The sequence below is a fragment of the Corvus kubaryi genome, unplaced genomic scaffold (genome assembly GCF_017639235.1).
Source record: "Corvus kubaryi isolate FWS band 111438036 unplaced genomic scaffold, C.kubaryi_AGA036_p1.0 134, whole genome shotgun sequence".
Lineage (NCBI taxonomy): Eukaryota > Metazoa > Chordata > Aves > Passeriformes > Corvidae > Corvus > Corvus kubaryi.
The window spans coordinates 12,974,624-12,990,576 of NW_024580668.1; the positions used below are offsets into that span (position 1 = coordinate 12,974,624).

The following is a 15,953-nucleotide window of genomic DNA, read 5'->3' on the forward strand; positions in this document are numbered from 1 at the left end:
GTAGAGGTGGCACTGCATGGCCTAAGCAAGGCTCTGCCCAGATGGATCTGACAAGCTCCTCCAGAATCCAAACCCAGCTTCTTAAGAGCCTTTTATTCAAATTCCCAAGTATATTTCATGCCAGGCTGCTTTCAATCCCTGAGAAAAAAAACCCCAAACCAACCCCCAACCCTCCAACCAACCAGCACAGAGCAGGAACTCAAGTCATTTCACTGCAAGTTTATGATCTCAACACAACAGAAAAGGGCCATGATCTTTGTTTTGCAACAGGTTATTTATTACTGCTTGTTTTAAATAAAACCAACACTCAGTACTCTCTGTCCCAAGCTCCTGTGACACAAAGCCACTGGTAGGACAGCTATCCTTAAGGAAGTGTCCAAAAGAATGCACGAGATGCAGATTTTTCAGTGTTCAGAGAAGTAGCACTGCCACCTACTTGGGAAAGCCAAAATCCATAAGTAGGTCACCACCTCCAAGGAAACATTTCTCTGGGTTACAAACAACAACAGAGAGAGATCACTGAGGTCACATTTTTCTTCTGCCTTGCCTCACGGTTCAGTTATCCAGACTTCAGCTTGCTGGAGGTAATTGTTTTGGGAGGCAGCATTCAATTATTGGAGATCCCAAGCATTATATGAACTGCTGGGTATCAGGAGCTGCTCCAAAGGCAAAGCAGGATTCCAGACCCTATTCTCTGTTTTGATGGAATGGTTTAAACGAGACAGAATGTGAAGGGAAAACCAACACTGAGTCAGAGTGGCAGCTGAGACACCCAACACACTGATGCTGCAGGGCTACAGAGCTCAAAAGGCATTTCTGACCTTCAGGGTCATGGCCACCCCCTGGCAGATTAGACAAAGTCCAAAAATTAATGTCCAGGTGTGAAAATGCACAGAAAAAGCCCTGAACATGCAGGTTACCTTGACTATTTGAGTCCCCACACACCCACCCACCCTTTGCTGGGCTCTGAAAGCCACAAGTGCCCAAGTCAACACCAACATTTTTACCAAAATCTCCAAAGCTGCACTTTCTGGAGCACCCTCCAGCCCTGCTTTTTTTTTTTTTTTTTTTTGAAGAAAAACTCCATCAAAATAACCCCTTGAGTATTTTGGAGTAACCATGTGAGCTTTCTTTGTCCTTAATGGCATCAATAAAAAAATACTAAAGGAAGATAGCAGATCAAACTGGCTACTGAGCTGTGAGAGCGTGAGATCTCCCATGGGTGGCCTCAATGGCCTTCCTTAGCCATGAAATTCTGTCTGGAACAGAGGGAAAGTGATAGGAAAATGCTACAACACAAGGGCCAATTGTGAGTGCACTGCACATGCCTTTGGGCCAAATCCTTGTTCAGAGAAAGCAAGAGACAAACAAAAACAGTCCTAGGAAGGTTCTGGTTTTTGAAAAACTCAGTCAATCATGAGAATACTTAAAATCTTCAGAAGAAAAACACGTAAGACAAAACCAGTCACTGGTGACACTTTTAATTTGTTATGGACAGACTTTTCTGAAGTAAAACCAACAGAGTAAGACAGAACTAGCGGACAGGCAGAGTCATATTTACAGCCATTCAAAACTAAGAGTGTAAAAGCAGAGCTCAGTGGTGAAAGAAGCACAGAAGCATACAGAGAATAGTATTTTTTTGGTTATTATTAGAATTTTATTATCTTCTTAGCTATTAAAAGAATCTGTTGCATTTTTACTGCCCAATTCCAACTCACCAACTCCCTCTCAAAACTTGTGATACAAAAAGCGCCATTTTTTCTGTTTGAAGACAACAAAACCACCTGCTTTTATTTTTCCAAACCTTGCTGAAGACACGCAGCACAGTTAACACTAATGCTCTATTCTTTACCATTAAATAAAAAATAAAACAGTTGGGCAAAGGGAAAAAACCAGACTGAGTCAGTGTAATCATTCAGTTGGATTCTGGATGACAATCAGGAAATAGTCTTTATCTGGAGAGGAGAAAAAAAAAAAATTATTCTTTCATTCCTGGTATTTATTCACAGAAACAGTAAATTCCAACATTTTTCACATCTCTCTGATGCGCTGTGGGAACTCCAGAACCCTGACATTCATTCTCAATGAGTGAAACAGCCTCCAAGTGGCAGATAATTTATTTTATGGGTTTTACTGAGAAAAACTCTCAGCTTTAGAAGCTGCACGTTCCCACGGCAGCCAAATTTAACCTTGTTTGTGCCAGGAAACAACTGGCACATGCCACAGTGGTGCAAGGTGGTCACTGCCCTTCTCTCACAGGCACACTGGGGGCTGCAGCTGTTTTTTCTGGAACACCACTTACTCCTCTCTTTCCATCCTTCCTGTGGAAATCCGAGGCTGCCTCAGCATGAGCCAGAGCCCGTGTTAAGATCTGCCCCGACCCATCCCTGCCTAGGGGAACTGCCATTCCCTGCTTGGCCTCTCCACCAGCCCCATCCCAGCAGGGAGCATGCAGGGACAAAGCTGAATTCCTGCCACCTGAAGGACCTACACTCATCTCGCTGCTTCCCAGTTTGGAATTCAGCAAAATATTGAGGATCTTTCCTGAAAAGAAGGCTGCTGCTGCTGCTGTATTCCATGATTTGTGATTACAGCCACGATGTGCTCTAATACTTTTCCCAGAATTGGAAAATCAGGACTGTCTTTGTTTTATCACTCAGTCCACAGTTCTGAATGGAAATTGCTCTCAGAACATATTTCTTTCCAAATCCTGAGGTTTTATACTGAAAAACAAAGCATGAGAGGGTGCACCACACTCTCCAGCATTATCTAATATTTTCTACTTTGATTAACACAAAATGAGGGAAGGGATTTGCCACATTCAAACTTGACAAAGGAAACTTAGGTCAACGATAAAGCTTTCAACTCTCCAGGAAGCAGAACAGTTTCTTGGAAAGAAGGGATTATCCAACGTGAACACAAGCAGCAGGCACTCCTTCCAGGCTGACAGTGTCAGTCTCAAGAGAAAACAATCCTGCTGGATTCCCAGATTCCTGCTTTCACCCTGCTCTCTCCTACCTGGAGCAACCATGATTTCGTTCTTCTTGGAGCGGATCCGCAGGAATGTGAGGTCGTTCTGGGGATCGATGTCCCGCACGGTGCTCCTGGCCTTCATGATGAAGCTGTGCATGAGGCCGGCGTACTGAATGGTGGTGGAGTTGTCTATGGTGCTCTTGATGGGAATACCTGCAGGAGAGGGACAGCAAGGTTCAGTGACAAACCGCCAGGACCAACCCTGCACTGGGCATCACCAGGTCCAACCTCGGTTGTCACTGCCCCAGGGGTTAGGAGTGTTCTCTCTGAAGGCAAGAGGAAAACATGAAGAAAAACAAGATATGAAAAAGCTGAGATGTGGGACCACAGCTATTTACCTCTAGTAGCATCAGTGCTTTACTTTTGCATTTTTAGTGTTGGAAATAGAAATAAATTAAACAAAAACAATTATTTGTAGAGGAGAGAGGGAATAGCAACGTTGCAGTTTTTTCTCCTGACTGGGGACATCTTTTCCTTTCAGAAAGGCTCCCCTACACCAGTTAAATGATACTGAGGTAGGCCAGGTTGGGATCAGTGACTATGGAGGACATCAGCTGCTGCGTCACAGTTCCAAGGCTGAGGCTCCAACATTCAGCCCTAAGAGGTGGTGCAGTCCTGGGAGGTCCCTGGTTCAGTGACAACCAGCCAGGAGGGCAGACACACTGATCAGCCAGAGCTTTCCCTCCCTTACACTTCAGCCACCCATTAGATGTGTTTTCCCACCAAAAGCCAGTCAAACCCCAGCTCATGTGCCAGAACACAGCAGCCAAGTACCAAATCCTGCAGGGCAGAACCAGGTGTGTGTGCCAGTAACTGCAGCTGCAGCACAGAGAGCACAACCCACTCAACCATTGTGGAAAAGCAGTGAGCAGGAGCCAAACTGCATGATCTGATCCTCAGTATATTCACATGTAGCTACTGTCATCTTTTCTAAGGATTATTTGTAGGAAACATTCAATTTTAATTGACAATCACACAATTTTAACATTTTGGGCTGTTCACAGTGTATTCAGAGTGCTCTGAAGAAGTTGCTCTGTTGGACCCTTCAGAGACTCCAAAAAGAGACAACTTGCTGATGAATTCCATGAGGCCACAAGCACTAAGCAGTGCTAAAGAACTCAAGTCTGCCAGGCCAGCAGCATTCTGGACAGGCCCAGCAGCAAGATTTACACCTCATGAGTGCCTCAGTGCTCCTGATTAAAGTTTTCACAGACCCAGTTTCAAACACTGGCATAACTCAAATATTTTGATGCTTTTGCAAATTATTTTATTTCCTAAAATAATAAAGTGAGCTTGCAGAAATGGGAAACCAATTTTCTCTTGTAGCCTGACTACTGTCTGCCTCCTTGGGCTCCAGGAAAACCTCTCCCAAAGCCAGACTCTAAGCTAAGTGCAAGTGGTACAAGCAGCAGCCCTCAAAGTATGTGACTGGAGTAAGTGATAGGTCAGAAAAGTGAGGCTGACACAGCACCTTCCGAATTAACCACGATGATTCCCTGCACTCCCTTCTGGCTCTGGATTCGCTTCAGTGTTTCCTCCACCTCAGCCTGCAAGAGAAAGCACAAATCAATACAGGGTTACAGCTGCTCTTTGCCTCCCCCCAAAGCTTTGGGATAACGTGGCTGAAAACAAAACAAAGCTGCACAGGGATATCAAACACTGCCTACACTGGTTTATGCAGCCAACTGTCCGTACTTTGGTGCCACCTTTTCTGCAAGAGCTTTCCAGTTATCTTCCATCTGCCTTTCTTCTTCATTCATTTGTGATTATCATCCTGGAACTCCCCTCTCTCCTCCTCCCCAAGCCTCCTGCTGAAGGCTTGCAGCTGGAAGCTGCAGTCAGACTGCTACAATTTAGGTGTCAAACAAAAATAATCTTTGAAAAATTACATGGAATTTATGAAGAATGTAGGGAAAGGATACATTGTGGGTGCAAGATGACCTTCCCTTTTACCAAATGAATGCCAAAAGCAATTACAAATATGATAAGTGAGGGGAAAAACAATGAATGAACACTATTTGTTTATAATTCTGATTCGTGCTGGGATGGCCACAAGGCTGTAACCACTGCCAATAATTTACAACTTAAAAAAGGAAAAATGCAAATGCAAGCCAAGGCAATAGTCCTTCCTCTTCTCTATAAAAACCATCAAAGGAGGTTTCAGTACCTTCTGCACAACCTTCCTGCTACAAGACACCCATCATATGGGATCTGTAGCAGGGGGAAACCTTCACACCTGAGCTGATTTCCATAGCTGGGTGAGTATTTGGCATTTGTTATTCCCATTAAAAGAGAAACAAGCAGCATCATTCAGATCCTGCAAGGCAGAGTCCCACAGATGTGGTTTAGGAAGGGAGACAGGAATCCCCTGAACCAGGACAGGTGAGACCTACAAGGAGCATTTGGCCAAGGCTGTGTTCCCTGGGCGCCTTGAACAACCCTCTCCACTTCCTCCCACAGCAAACGGGCACAAAGACATCACAAGCCCTGTTCCCTGGGAAGAGACCTTGTCACACAACACAACACAACACAACACAACACAACACAACACAACACCAGCTCAGCCCCAGTACCACCAGCACTTTCCTCAGGGTGCTGTTGGTAACACGACCTGTGGCTCAGAAGAAATGGGACCCCCTGAGCTGGTCTTTATGAAGCAGAAGTTTTTCTGTGTGATCCAGCACAGAAAAATTCAAGTATTTTCAACAAAACTCTGGATTATTTCTGAATGCTGGACTATTCTCAAATGGAAGACAAGGGAAGTGAAACAAAGAACAAACTACAGGGTGTACAAATGCTGAGAAAATATAGTGGCAAAACGTTAAATCTGTTGAGAAATTAGGATATGACTTCCTGCCTTCTTACTAGCACTGTTTAAGTCCTGATTAAATACTTTCCTTCACAGGACCTTAACAAACCTTTTCAGATGCAAAGCAGCATCCATAAAGGATACCAGTTTTCAATTTCCTCTAACACCTTTAGCTGATCTAACTCACAGGTGGGTGATCTGCTCTGACAGTTCACTGCTGCTGACATGGGAAGGTCCTGTTTCTCCTATTCCCACTCTGAGGCTTGTCCAGCACTTCCACAAGCCAGTGCAGCTCACCAGACCAACAAAAATAGTACTGAGAAAAAAATTACATATTTAATTCATAGAACAAACAAACCCCATTTTAATGAAGGGCTGAATAACGACAAGAGATAGCACACAGAGAAGGAGAGATGCACTCTAGGAAAGGAGAATAAACACTCCCTCATCACCATTTTGCTGCTAAACACCTTTTGCTATATGTACAACAGCAGCCTTTATCTTCCTGCTTCCATCTGGAATACCTGAACTCCTAGGTTTGCCTAAAAAGTACATCTTATTAGGCAATTTCAATTTTCCCTCTGCAACTTCGGTCAGCATTTATTTCTTTACAAATGTTGACATACATTTTGATCCCCAAATTTCATCAACATGCAATAGCCAGCAACGCACCTGAGCAGGGAGAAACCTCCAATACAATCACAATAGAACGAACACAGCCCGGGTTATTAAACAGCCAAACCCAGTCTCTTTTCCCTGACTGCTTCCAGCTTTAGGGTTGTGCCCTGGCAGCCGTAGGAAATGCAGGTTTCGCTGTAAGCGTTTCCACGGCACAGGGCTGGGCTGGATCGGGTGAAGGTTCGGCCTCTCCCCACAGTGACTCAGGGCCGGGCAGGGCCAGGGAAGCCCCTGGGAGGCAGCGCCGGGACCCCCGGGCCGGGCCCGCCCTGCACAAACAGGACCCCGCCCGGGGCCTGACACAGAACCCGACACAGAACCCGACGCGAACCGAACCGGGCCGGGCCGGGCCGGGGCTCCCAGACCCCGCAGAGCCCCCGCCGCCCGCAGCGGGGTCTCGCCTTTACCCGGGCCCCGCCCGCGGGGCAGCGCCTGAGCCTGAGGGGAGCCGGGACCGGCACCGGGACCGCCCCGCCCTGCACCGGCCGCAGGAGCCCCCGAGGGCCGGGGGGGGCCACAGAGACCCCGAGGGCGGCACAGGGGCTCCGCCCGGACTCCGGACAAACCTCACCCACCATGATCGAGCCGCCGCCGCCGCCTCCGCCTCCGCCCCGTCTCGGCCCCGGCGCTGCCCCGGAAGCGCTTCGAGCTCGGGGCGGGACCGCGCCGGGAACACCTCCCTGAGTCCCTCGGAGTCCCCACGAATCTCCGCCAGCCTCCCGGGGCTGCGGCGGATCGGGATCCCGCTTTAGGGACATCAGCCATGTGTGGGGAGTTTTCTCCCCCCAAATTGCCGTGTCCCCTCAGCTGCTGCCGGAGCCCCCCTGGGACACGGGCAGAGCCACTCCAAGGCATGGTGCACCCTAAAACCCTGGGACCTCCCTGCCACAGCCCCAGGGATCCGTGTCCTGAGGGTAAAGGTGTCTGCCGCCCTGCCCTTGAGAAAGGATCCTTGAGGAAGGATCAGCTTCCTTGGGGGAAGGACTGGGGATGACCCACAGTCTGATGGCAAAACAAAACAACGCACTGAAGAACTGCATCCCGCATAACCTCAGCTCTGTTCTACACACACAACAGCAGCATCTGGGACTTTCCCCATCCTCAGGCTCTGCTAGAAGTGAAACAAACGGTCCCAGAATGGTTTGGGTGGGAAGGGACCTTAAAGCTCATCTCATGCCACCCCTGCCATGGGCAGGGACACTTTCCACTAGCCCAGGCTGCTCCAAGCCCCATCCAGCCTGGCCTTGGGCACTGCCAGGGATCCAGGGGCAGCCACAGCTGCTCTGAGCACCCTGTGCCAGGGCCTCCCCACCCTCCCAGGGGAGAATTTCTTCCCCATATCCAATCTAAACCTACTTCCTATCAGTTTGAATGCTCCATCTTTCCGGACCACAACTCCAGCATCAGCAAACAGACACTGGGCTCCCACTGAGCTCCCACAGCACTCACAGTGAGGTGGTAGTTGGGTGAAATGTAAAACATGTCCTCACAATGTGTTTCTAGATTTTTTTCCCCCTCTGAAAGCCAGGATTTGACACAGCAGGTAAGCTCGCTGGCCCTTCCAATATGTCAGAGCCTACTTTCTCCTTAGAGAAAACAAGATTTCTGCAATGAGCCCTGTCATCTGTGCACTGCTCGGCTGACAGGCTGAGAATGAACATGGGAACAGGCATTGCCAGAGATCAGGAAAAAATCCTTCTTTAGGATCCAAGAGATAGGGCTATTTCCTCTTCTAGTGGCTATTTGCAACTCTGCAACCTAATTCAGTTAAATTCTAATCTCTCTTACCAGTCCAGCAGCAAGTTTCACAGCTTGGCTACAAGACCTCATTTTGCCATGGATTGATTTAACTTCCAGTCCCAGCTGTGATGGTAAGATTTGGGCAATAGTAAAGCTGTGGTTGATAATTTGGGCAATAGTAAGCAGCGCACAGCTGCCATCAGACACCCAAACCAAACATGGGTTTGTTTAAACAACCATTCCCATTTTGCCATGAACAAAACCAACACCCCTGCCCAGGGCTGGTGCTGACATTAGCACCATCATCATCAAAGCAAACAGAAAACAAAATGCTGCAACTGAGACGTACATTTATCATACATATTGTATTGTACATATTGTGATTAATTTTTGCCTTTTTAAAATAAACTTCAGATGTATGTGAAATACCCTTGTAGCTGTACTCACATAAAGATGCCCAAAGCAGTGTCAAATCCTGGGTTTACACAATTTATTAGGATGCTCTTAAGTGGTTCCATTCAAAGCTTGGAGGAAGCAACTCCACACCAAAAAGGCAGTCATTATTGCATGTATTTGCGTGGCACAGAAAATCATCCTTGGGATTTGCTGCCACTGATAAAATTGTGTTAACCGAGCCTGTGGGGAACACCTGGGAAAGTCAGCAGAGGGAGAACCCAGTGGGAAGGTCTGCAGCAGGGAATGTCTCCCTCAGGGAAGGATGACCACTTTAGGGACCATTTGACCGAACTGGACATGACCATGGACATGACCAGGTCCCTGACACAGAATCACAAAATTAACAAGGTTGGAAAAGACCTTGAAGGTCATCAAGTCTGACCTAAGACCTGACGGGACATCCCGTGAGCACTGAGGGAGCTGGACTGTCACTGCAAAGCCCATCTCAATTATCTGGGAAAGCTTGTAGCCATCAGGAGAGGTTCTGATGACAGGAGGAATCTAAATGCCACCTCCCCCTTCAAGGAGGATCAGGGACACTACAAGGCTGGTTGGCCTCACTGGAGCTTTCCCCCCTCCTTGGTGGCATTCTGTCAATCCTACCCACTTGCAGTGTCATTCCTCATTGCAGATATCCCTACAGCAGTGCCACAACAAGGTGTTACAGCTGTGGCTCCTGCAGAACCTCCCTCCAGCCTGTCTCCCTTCGGCCTCAGCAGCCTCACAGCCCTCACTGGCTCCTCAGGGCACCATCCACAAGCACTAAAAATCCAGGAATTGTGTCCGAAATCTGCTGTTCAATATCCAATGCAATCAACAAGGGTGGATGAGGTCTTGGGAAAGAACTATTCCTAAAGAATCCTAGTGGAAGGACAAGTCCAGGCAGCCTGACCCTCGCCCCCAGGAGCACACAGACAATTCATTTCCACCTGGATATTCTGTCACACATAAGGAATAAGGACCAGACCACCAGCTCTTTAAGTAGTTTTATAAAAGTATTTGACTTACTGAGATACTGTTACAGTTACCTGAGTATTTGAAATTACAATGCAAGGAAATATCGACAATGAATTTCAGTACAGTATTTTACAATCCAGTGCTGCTGATCCCAGTTTCTACATGAGTTCACTAGAGCACATATACACAAACAGTGATTCTTGGAGAAAATTAAAAGACACCACAAAAAAGGGGGCTGGAGATACCAATATAACAGAGTTGAGATTACAAATCCAGTGCAGCATGTAATAAAATTAAAACAACAACAACAACAAAAAAAAAAAAAAACAACAAAACACCCCCAAACATTTTTTTTACTGTTCTCAGAATAATAAAAAAAAAAGGTGTTTTTTTTTTAAACACAAGCAACTGGATTAAAAAAACCCCAAACTTCCATTCTAGATCAGATAAAGACATGATGTATTTATTGTGCATGTCATTAGTATATGAACAGTACCTGAGCTACTTGTAAAAATAAGGCTTTGTTAATTCTCAGCATTTAATTTTCTCACTTCATTCTCATGAGGGAAAATTCTAAATAAAATTTCTTTTAATACTTGGTAATTAGGATCAATTGAAAGTTGCATATGAATGTACATTTGTGACATACTATGAATTTATGCAGCTCAGGTTGCTAAACAGTTGAAGCAGTGGGAGACAAACTCATTAATCTCTGCTGAAAATCCAATCCACAAAAACCTGTTATCTGGGATAGCAGCTGCTCTGGGCTCATCCCTGTATTGCTTCACCAGATCCCCAGAAAGAACTGAAAAGTGCACCAGTGGCTTGTATGAATACCTTTTAATTTCTACACAACATGCTGTAAAAATTTAACAGATTTGTTCGTATGCCAAATGCCTAAGGAATCTGAACCTGTGCCTTCAGAAATATTGTCAGTGTAACATGGTAAAGTTGCTTTAAACTTTTTATATTTGGCCAAATCCAATATGTCACTGATTATTTTTCCGTCTCAATGAGCTCTTTATTTGCAATATTTTTAAATCATATCTGGTGCTTGGGATATCCAGCCCCCTTTCTCCCATCCTGGTACAGCAGAAAAGACATATAAACATGCCATTTAAATTAAAGAAACAATGGAATAAGTGGAATCCTGGACATCAAAAATATATACAAGCAGGTATGTTTTTCCTGAACTAAACATTTCAACCATAAAAATATTCAACAGCCAAACCCTATAGAACTAGGGCTAAGGCTATTTCAATTATAACTATTCTTTATTTTAAAAATATAGGGCTGACAGCCTTTTGGGTGATATTTATACATGAACAACAGTTCTAGGTTCCCTACACGAATCGTAAAGCAATATGCAGAACATAGACTATTTTTCATAGCTTAATCTTGCATTATCTTGCTTAATTTAATCTCTCTTGTAAATATGTTAGATAACTACATTTCAATGTAAGAATTAATATAAACAGAAAATATATATAAGGCTTTTTTCTGTTTTCCTCATGAGCTGTATACTGTGATAGATCCAAATGTTGTGGAAGTTGGCAATTCTCCTCCCAGTCACACCTGAAGGTGAATTCTCACCATCAATGAAACTTTAAACAAGGGGCATTTCTGTATCATCAGCACCTCTCCCCGGGCCTTCCTTCGATTAAGCCTGACAAGTCCCACCCTCCTGCCTTCCCCAAAGCTTTTATCACTGAGACCTGACACACTTGTGAACTCAGTTAAAACCTGTAGTGTCTTGGTTCTTTCTCAGGCCTCAATCAGATTTTCCCTCTTGTGGTTTAGATGGATGAGACAGCAGGAAAGAAATACTCTTTTCCAGACTGAACGTTCAGTTTTACACTTTCCCACTGTTCTGTTTCAGCTCTGTCATGTCAAAGAGTCTTAAATGCAGCTCCTGCCCCAGTGCTCTGAGCTGCAGGTTTGCTTTAATGTGTGCTACATGTTATTTCAAGTGTCACGTCTCTCACTGTGGCTACAGCTCATTTCACTGGTGTCTGCCTTCCTCCCTTCAGGGGAAGGGAAAGGGCTGACCAGACCCAAAAAGTGCATTCAGTCTAAAGGAGCAGTAAAATGCAAAATGTTCTTGTAAACCAGAAAAGAATTAACAGATTCTAAAAGGAAATAAAAGATGTTAATCCAACAGGAACTCGCTACAAAAGTTACAGGCTGTAAGTAGCTTAGGGTGAATTAGCTTAGAAACCTCCCCAAAACTTTAGTTTCAAACTTTATAGAACTATTTACTGATGCTCCGGCTTTCCGAAAACCTGAAATCCATGTCTGAACTTTCTAATCCTCTTGGCCTCAGCCAGTCTCACACATCAGTTCAGCCGCAGAAATGATGAGCAGGATCATTTTCTGAATCCAGTTGTTTTGTGTCTCTTCCTGAGAGCCCAACGAACTCTTCGGAGCAAACTGACTGCAACATGTAGGAAAAACACTGAGGGTAATGTCCATTAATGCTGCTGACAAACATCAGCCTGCAAACAGGAACCTCAATGGAATCAGTGCAATCCCAGCTGGGCTTGTCTTTTGCAAAACAAGTGAAGTACCACAGTGTTAATATCGATTTCAAAGTTAAAATGTGTTACACAGCAAAAGCTCAGAATCCTTAAGAGGGCACAAAGCAGTGCTCCAACAACTTTGGGCAGGTGCCTGTTTTGCTGACAGGAGCAGGATTGGGATAAACCAAAGCGAAGCTATGCCCTGGATTTGTGCCACAGTTTGACATCCCCTTAACAGCAGCTTGAGTCCAGCTGGCACATGAGCAGACTCCAGGCAGGGAAAAACAGTCTGGCCACACTTGAGTTAGAAAAAGGAGCTTAAGGAATGGAGCTGCTCACGGCACAGAGGTGGATCCAAGCTGGCTCTGACACTGCTGTGAAGAGGCTCAGGATGCTGCTGCAGCATTGCAGCTACCAATGAACTTCCCAGTGCATCAGTAGCAAAAATGCTACTAAAAAGGAAAGACAAAACTATTGTTAAAAATCTGTCAGTCATTAAGGACACATTCTAATTAATGAATGGTAAAACAAAGCAGAGCCCAAAGCTGTATTAAACCTCTACTTCGGTCATTAGTCACTCGTAGCCATATCTGATTCCGCATTTGATTTCTGAAAGTGCTCAGCAGAATTCCAGAGTTAATGTGGATAACCTCAGGATAACATCCATTTATTTACACATTAGTACTGTTAAATAAATCCAAGTCATTTCTACTTTACAATGAAGTGTGCAACAAGCAGAAGAAGTGAAGAACATACATCGTGTTGAGTTCACATTCTTCAAGGTGCAAATTTCAGCTACTCTTGCCCAAATCCTTCTGTTTCTTCAATTGCAAATAACAGCTTTTCCTTCAACTGCTCATAATTCTTATATGGTGGAAGGTCTAAGCGATTGAAACTGAAAAATAAAAAAAGTTAAGTACTGGTGAAGAATTCAAAAGTAACAAAAAATCCATTATGAATAGGGGTGATTGGAATTTTTGCTGTGGAGATGGATACAGGTATTTATACCCTGAGAAACGCTGACTACTGATATAAATGTATGTATTTCTGAGGGCAGAGGTTAGGATTCAAGTGCTCATACAATGATAGTTTTGGCTAACTTTTCCTTGGAGGAAAACCAACCTCTAGCTGGTTAATTAGAGTCATCCCTCAGATTGGAAATTTTCAATTTGTGTGGTTTTACCTACCACTATCACCCGAAGAAATGAGTAAAGTGACCTTTTCTCTGGGAAGTGTGTGACTGTGGCTATTTCACTAAGGTGTGCAGTCGTAACAACGGATAGTCCCAACCTTGCTAGACAGTACTGTTAATTACTTTAATTGTTCTGTAACATAATACACAAATCCATGGAATGCACAATGAAACCTACTCCAAGCCACATGAGCTTTTCAGAAGTTCAGCTATTATTCAATGAAATAGTTCATTGGTGTAATTTGTGTTTGCTTTCACAGAGTCTCAACTATTTCAGCATATTACCCATTTACTAAAATGTCAAAGCAGACTGTGCTCAGCAAAACCAGAGCAATAGCAATATTCTGGTTTGTTATGTACTCACCAGGTATGACTTCTGGGTAACCAGTTTTCCTTTCCAACTTTTTCGATACAAAATTTTTGGGGTCCATTGCTCCCTGTAACAAATTCCAATAGACAAGGCATAGGTCCAGCTACCTTTGTATCATTATAGCACACACCTGAAGCATGCAAGGCTTAAAGAAAGCAGGATTTCCATTATTTGCACAGAGAAGGGACATTTGTCTCACTGTACAGCTCTGCCTGGATCAAAGTACGCACGTGGAGAAATGCACCATGAAGCAATTTTAAAGCGCAATAAATAGGTGTAAACATTCCTTCCCTTTTTCCATCATAGCTCAAGTATATGCAGGGCTTACCAAACAGCATTCAGTGTAAGAGTCATTAAAAATGCCATAAATATATAATTTGGTTCTTTTAAAAAGTATCTCCTGCATTAGAAGGGTTATTAATACATACCCATGAGGTCAGCAAATCCTCCCACTGGCAATCTGCATGTCCCAGTCACAAACTGCAAGAGTCTCATTCTCTTCTCATTATCTATTTCTTTCACAAACTGAAAAACAGTAATTGAAATAAACATTTAGGGATAGAGTCAATCTTCAGATTTTCACATGACCACCAACCACAGATGAACAGTAACGTGGCTGTTAGGAACATCTGGATTAGCAGTAACAGTTTCTATCTGCACTCTGCAGGTGTGCTCAGTGTTCTGACTACTGTTCACTGAGCTGTAGCTGTGCTCTGCAACTTCTGCTGGTCTGAGAATAAAGCAAAGTCTGCAAACCTGCCAGAACCACATGATCTGCCTGCTGGTCCTGGTGTAGTGCCTGTAGATGGTGTGTCTCTGCCAGTCATTCAGGTCAATTTCTTGCATTCCACAGAGAAGCACCTTTGGGGCAGAAAAAGGGAAATAAGCAGAGGAGTACAAATTTCCACTTTCCTTCTGTGACTTCCCACACAGCAAAAGAGAACAACTGGACCCTCACTTAGCAGCACCTGCAATAACTGTGCACTTGGTTTTAATTTTAAACTTCATCCAGAACTTCTATAAACAAAGACTGGTGATGGCTCATGAAGTGTATTTGGAGAGGCCACAAATTAGAGAGCATCTCTGTTGTGAAAAATGGAGTAATTGCTTGCAATTTTAGGAATAAATTCTTCCCTCTGAGGGTGGGGAGGCTTGAGTACAGGTTGCCTAGAGAAGCTGTGGCTGCCCCGTGCCTGGAAGTGTCCAAGGCCAGCTTAAAGGGGGGTTGGAGCAACCTGGGATAGTGGAAGGTGTCCCTGCACATGGAAGGGGGCTGGAACAAGATTATTTAAGATCCCAACCCAAACCATTCTGGGATTCTATGTAGACATTCGAACCAGAACAGTTTATCTTTGCCATACAATTCTTCACTAGGGATGGGATGTTTTGTTTTGATGGTTCTACTTTTCAAACCAAACAGATGCTTCAGAAGTTGTAATTTTGAGAGATCAAACTGAGAACTTGGCCCAATCTATGTGCACCATCGATGCACTGCATATCTGGTTTTATCTCCCAGTCTGTCAAGTTACTCATTCTTTGAACGCAGGCGAATCAAAGAATCACGAAAACAAAGTAAGAAATTTCTCCTGACAGAATCTTGGCCTCTAGAAACATCTAAGTTGGCTGCAAAGAGGAAAGTTAAGGAAAACACATTAATCTAATACTATTCCATGAAGTTTCCCACATATTCCCTATAAAACAGAGTTGTCAGCCTAAGTGAGTTCTGCTCTTCAGATGTACTGACTGGAGTTTAAGTATTTTATGTGTAATGGCCTGGATCCAGCAACAGCCAAGCAATCCTTTACCTCCAGTTCCTTTGCATCAAAATACTGCAAATACTGTTGTGGCAGAATTTCATTGAAGCCTTCAAAGAAAGCCTGTGTCTGCTCCTCAACACCTCGGGACAGTCTCCATTCTGCTACTAGCCTGGAAAAGAAGACACACCAAGACATTTTAAAGGGCTTATGCTAACCCAAGTCCACATCTTTGCCTATTTTGAGATGAACTGTAAGCCAATTTAAAAAAACATGGAAAGTCTGGAAAGTTCTGGGGATAGAGCTCTATATAATTTTATCAGCAGCCTTTACTCTGTGCAAATGATTTCATTTTTTCTCTAAATTAAACCCTAAGTGTTCAACCATTCTGCTACAGAAGTGTTTTGGACTCAAAGAGGAGGCAGCATCTCTTCACTGATTACAT

General features: G+C 44.4%; 2 protein-coding genes across 5 annotated transcripts in view; both read right to left on the reverse strand.

The window, feature by feature from the left end:
* Positions 1-1,465: 1,465 nt before the first annotated feature.
* DYNLRB1 (dynein light chain roadblock-type 1) lies at positions 1,466-7,293 on the reverse strand. Its single transcript, XM_042051067.1, has 4 exons — positions 7,096-7,293; positions 4,505-4,580; positions 3,019-3,186; positions 1,466-1,955 (listed from the first exon to the last, which is right to left on the reverse strand). Exons 1-4 carry the CDS (start codon positions 7,276-7,278, stop codon positions 1,912-1,914), a joined length of 471 nt encoding a protein of 156 aa, XP_041907001.1. The 5' UTR covers positions 7,279-7,293; the 3' UTR covers positions 1,466-1,911.
* A 2,397-nt stretch (positions 7,294-9,690) lies between these two features.
* The window catches only part of ITCH (itchy E3 ubiquitin protein ligase), a 59,766-nt gene continuing 53,503 nt past the window's right edge, over positions 9,691-15,953 (reverse strand). For 3 of the 4 annotated variants that reach the window (XM_042051096.1, XM_042051101.1, XM_042051088.1), the window contains 5 exons: positions 15,560-15,680; positions 14,511-14,615; positions 14,183-14,279; positions 13,749-13,821; positions 9,691-13,087 (listed from right to left, as the gene is read on the reverse strand). In XM_042051096.1, coding sequence (XP_041907030.1) covers positions 12,988-13,087; positions 13,749-13,821; positions 14,183-14,279; positions 14,511-14,615; positions 15,560-15,680 — 496 coding nt within the window. In that variant the 3' untranslated portion in view covers positions 9,691-12,987. The remainder of the gene's footprint in view (positions 13,088-13,748; positions 13,822-14,182; positions 14,280-14,510; positions 14,616-15,559; positions 15,681-15,953) is intronic. The other variant, XM_042051080.1, reaches the window with a different exon arrangement.